This window comes from Anarrhichthys ocellatus, unplaced genomic scaffold, assembly GCF_004355925.1.
Source record: "Anarrhichthys ocellatus isolate YVR2014 unplaced genomic scaffold, GSC_Weel_1.0 scaffold4904, whole genome shotgun sequence".
Lineage (NCBI taxonomy): Eukaryota > Metazoa > Chordata > Actinopteri > Perciformes > Anarhichadidae > Anarrhichthys > Anarrhichthys ocellatus.
This window is the reverse complement of record NW_022284878.1, coordinates 1-3,849: the sequence shown is the minus strand read 5'-3', so window position 1 is coordinate 3,849 and position 3,849 is coordinate 1. Positions and strand designations below refer to the sequence as shown.

Genomic DNA, 3,849 nt, shown 5'->3' with positions numbered 1-3,849 from the left:
TACTACCGGTAACATCAGCGTGTGTAGCTATATATTGCGACGTCTTCGGGCAGTAGAAGCCACACTGTCAAAATTTCTTTAGGAATTTTCTAGTTGTTGTTGTTCTTTATGTTCATATATATATTCTTCGATATATATTTATATTGTACATAGTAGTTCAATGTTAAAGCTTAGTTTCTCTGTTCTACTTTGTTGTCTTTAATGTCTTTGTTTTTATATTTCTCTTGTTATTTGTATATTCTGTGTACGTACCATGAGAATAATGTGTAACCGGAGTCAAATTAGCCAATAAAGCTGATTCTGATTCTGATGTTACTTAGGCTCCACCCACTGCCCATACTGCCACAGCTGTAGGTAAAAACACCTGATGTCACTTCCTCTAGAGGCTCCACCCACTGACCAACTCAAGGGGTACATCCCAAGTCTCTTAATTGTCATTTCCTCGTTTCCTCTCTCCTCGCATGGTTTCCTTGCGTCTATCCATGCATCCCTGGGGGGAGGGACTAAGACGCAAGGAAAGGACACAAGTGAGGGAAACGGGGATGCACTTAAGAGACTTGGGATGTACCGCAGGTCCTCTTACCGGATCTGTTGTGAGTATTTCAGCTGCATCTCATGGCCTTCATCAGTGGGTGGAGTTAACTCAGCTGGCATGAAGAGAAACTGATGAAGGCCATGAGATGTGAACAAATCTAGTAAGAAGACCTTGAGTTAGAAGTACAATCATTGTTACTGTATTTCTTTAACTCTCATGTATTTAAAATAGATCATGTGACCTGGAAGTGGAAGATGCCGGCGTACTGTGAGCCAAAGTTCTGTCCAGGAGGAACCACTCTGTTCAGAATCTGAGGGTCCAGGGTCAGAGAGGCGATGGCAGCCAGCAGCCAGCAGTCACCTGACAGACACACAGCAGGGCACGATCACACAGCCATCAGAGGTCAGTGTGTGTGTGTGTGTGTGTGTGTGTTCTCACCCAGCACTCCCTGACAGATGTCTGTTCTCTTCGCTCCATCAACGATGAACTGAGGATCAGAACTCAGCTCCTGATTGGACGAGACAGCAAGTGACTAAAGATTATTTTATAACGTTATTGAACAACTAATAATGATGTGTGCGTTCACAGTCATCAGGTTAATGATTCACACAAACTGAGTCACACTCTTGTTTAACTAACAGGAGGTGCTTTGATTTTATCTTTAATATCCTTAAACGGGCTAAAGAGCCGGTGAACCGGAGCTACCGGAGCTACAGCTGCAGGCGGATAGATACACTGTTCATCAAGAAATAGTTCCAACTCATAAAAGTCCTAAAACAAACCAGATATTAGCATGTTAATCAGTGGACAGAACCAGGCTAGCTGTTTCTCCCTGGTCTCCAGTCTTTATGCTAAGCTAAGCAATCAATCAATGCACTTTCAGACACTGATCAGGTCATTTTCTCTGCGTTGTTGATGACGTCACTGATCAACGTCGCTTGGTGGACTTTATATAATAAATACAGACATCATTTTTGTAATTAATACGTATATTGTAAGCTTTTGTGTTGAGTTGCTTCTTATCAAAATGCTCTGAGTGAGTTGAAGTAGCAGGGATGCAGCATATGTCTCGGGCTTTTATTGTGAAAGGTAAGGAAGGAATCAGCTACAAATATATTCTCCACAAGTAATAGATACAAAAGTACTTTGTGGCCATTTGTGTTATGATTTTTTTGCCATTTTCCCTTAAACGCAATGCCTGATGGTATATAGTGTTTGGTAAGTGATCATCGGTTATACAGCACTTTTCACAATGCATTGTGGGATACTTTGAGTCCACTACATAGGGTTTAATAGTTTTCACTTACCGTGGGTCGTTTCCACTCTGTGCCGATGGTTTTGGACGAGTAGCGTCCCAGCTGGTTGTATCCCAGAGAGTCCCTGTCTGCGGGAAAGGTCGGGTCACAGAACAGCGAGCCGGACTTCAGACACTCTTTCTGCAGCTGCTCAAAGTTCTGCTGGTTGAAGGGGACGGCGCTCGACACATCCTTGTCTCGAGCCTTCCTCCTAGCCAGCTCTGCTGCCACGTTTGCCATCCTGAGAGTGTTTCTACTGAGGGACTGCCGAAAGTCCGCCGAGAATCCTTCCAGAGTCGGCCGATAGTCGGCCGATGGTCTGCCGAAGGTCTGCTGAGACTAAATGAGGTGTTTGTGTGTGTGTGTGTGTGTGCATCAGGTATAAAGGTGGTCAGGTGTGAAGGGGCTGAGCTTCGGTCCAGCTGAAGGAGCAGTATGATATCAGTTGACTCTGAATTATTCAGAGAGAGCAAACAGTCTGATAAACACAGTGATGTGCCAACACAGACTGGACTCTGAACAGGTTTTGGGTCTCTGGGTGTCTCAAGATCTTCAGTTCAGACTTCGCCAAAGTCCAGGAGGCTCTGAGACATCACCAGGTAGCACCAGCAGTCCATTTCAGTCCTGGATCAGAAGCACTCAGATCACCTGGACTCGTTCAGCACTGAGTGACGCCTGAATGCAGCAGAACTGAACTGGGTCACCGATGGAGGTCCAGACACTCAGATGGAAACCAGATGTTCATGTCCCCCTGCTGTCCATATGAGACTCAAACCCTCCAGACCTCCTCCACCGTGCTGAGCCTTCAGACGCTGCTCAGCGTCGCACAACCCAGAGCCTAGCTGTCCAGTCCTCACAGGTGGACCCATGAGTCCACATGAGCATTATGAGCCCCACTGGTTAGCTGATCTGTTCTGATACGGCGGTTAAAGGTGATACTGGAGAAGTGTAGCGCCCACCCTCCTGTTAGCTCTGTTAGCGCCGTTAGCTGTTTTTACTGTTGGTGTTGTTAGCACCGTTAGCTGTTTTTACTGTTAGTGTTGTTAGCACCGTTAGCTGCTAGCCGCCGGCTCAGCAGTCGCAATGTTAAAAGCCAAATTTGGAGGCAATAGATCTCCTTTTAATTTTAAATTCAGCACCTTTATAGGATTTGAATGACATTTTATTTATTTATATAAGTACTTTTTAAAGACTTTTTCTAGTATAGGAGTTGAACACAGCTGGTCTCTGGTGTTTCTCAGAGAAGGAGGGTGTAACTGAACACTGAGTTAATACTGACGCTCCCACATGTTTCCTGTATGGTGATATTATTAGTATGACTAACAGCTCCTTCAGGAGTCCAGCTGTAAACGGCTCAAACCTTTAAAAACACTGATCCTGAACTATATATTATATTTATATATATATGTCCACAGACTTGTATCCGTTTCTTCTGTTATTTCTTGGTGTTCATGGTTGTATTTGGTGTTTCCTGCTTCTGTGATTGACCGACAGAACAGAGGAGATGTTCACTAGAGAGACGGATTTAACGAGAGGGCGCGGCGCACAGACCCGTCATCCGGCTCCTCCCCCGTGATGAGGTCTGAGCTCTCTGTCGGAGAGGAAAAGTTTGATCAGAAGAATCTGCAGAGAGTTTTCTGAACTTTTCTTCTTCGTCTTCTTCTCCGCCATCATGTCCGGCGTGGCCTCCACTCTGGCCAAGAAGCGCGCCCTGGCCGCGGGCTTCGGCACCAACGCCAACGCGGTGCGGTACCTGAACCAGGACTTCGCGGCTCTGCGCGCTCACTGCCGCTCCAACGGGAAACTCTTCTGCGACCCGACTTTCACCGCCGCGCCCGAAGCTCTGGGCTTCAACGAGCTGGGCCGCAGCTCCTCCAAGGTCCGGGGAGTCACCTGGAAGAGGCCGACGGTAAGGACCTGGGGGGGGGCGGGGGGGGGGGTCTGGGTCTGGTTCTGGTTCTGGAATCTGGGTGGATGGGCTCGTTTGGATAAGTGGGAGGGGCGGGGTGCCCGGGAGGA

General features: G+C 47.1%; 1 protein-coding gene across 1 annotated transcript; it reads right to left on the bottom strand.

The window, feature by feature from the left end:
• Window positions 1-316: 316 nt before the first annotated feature.
• On the bottom strand, window positions 317-3,733 carry LOC116379672 (calpain-2 catalytic subunit-like; the record flags this gene model as incomplete). Its single annotated transcript, XM_031841644.1, has 4 exons — window positions 1,843-3,733; window positions 974-1,043; window positions 777-895; window positions 317-348 (listed from the first exon to the last, which is right to left on the bottom strand). Coding segments are annotated over exons 1-4 (449 nt in total), but the record flags the coding sequence as incomplete, so codon positions are not given.
• Between the last annotated feature and the right edge of the window lie 116 nt (window positions 3,734-3,849).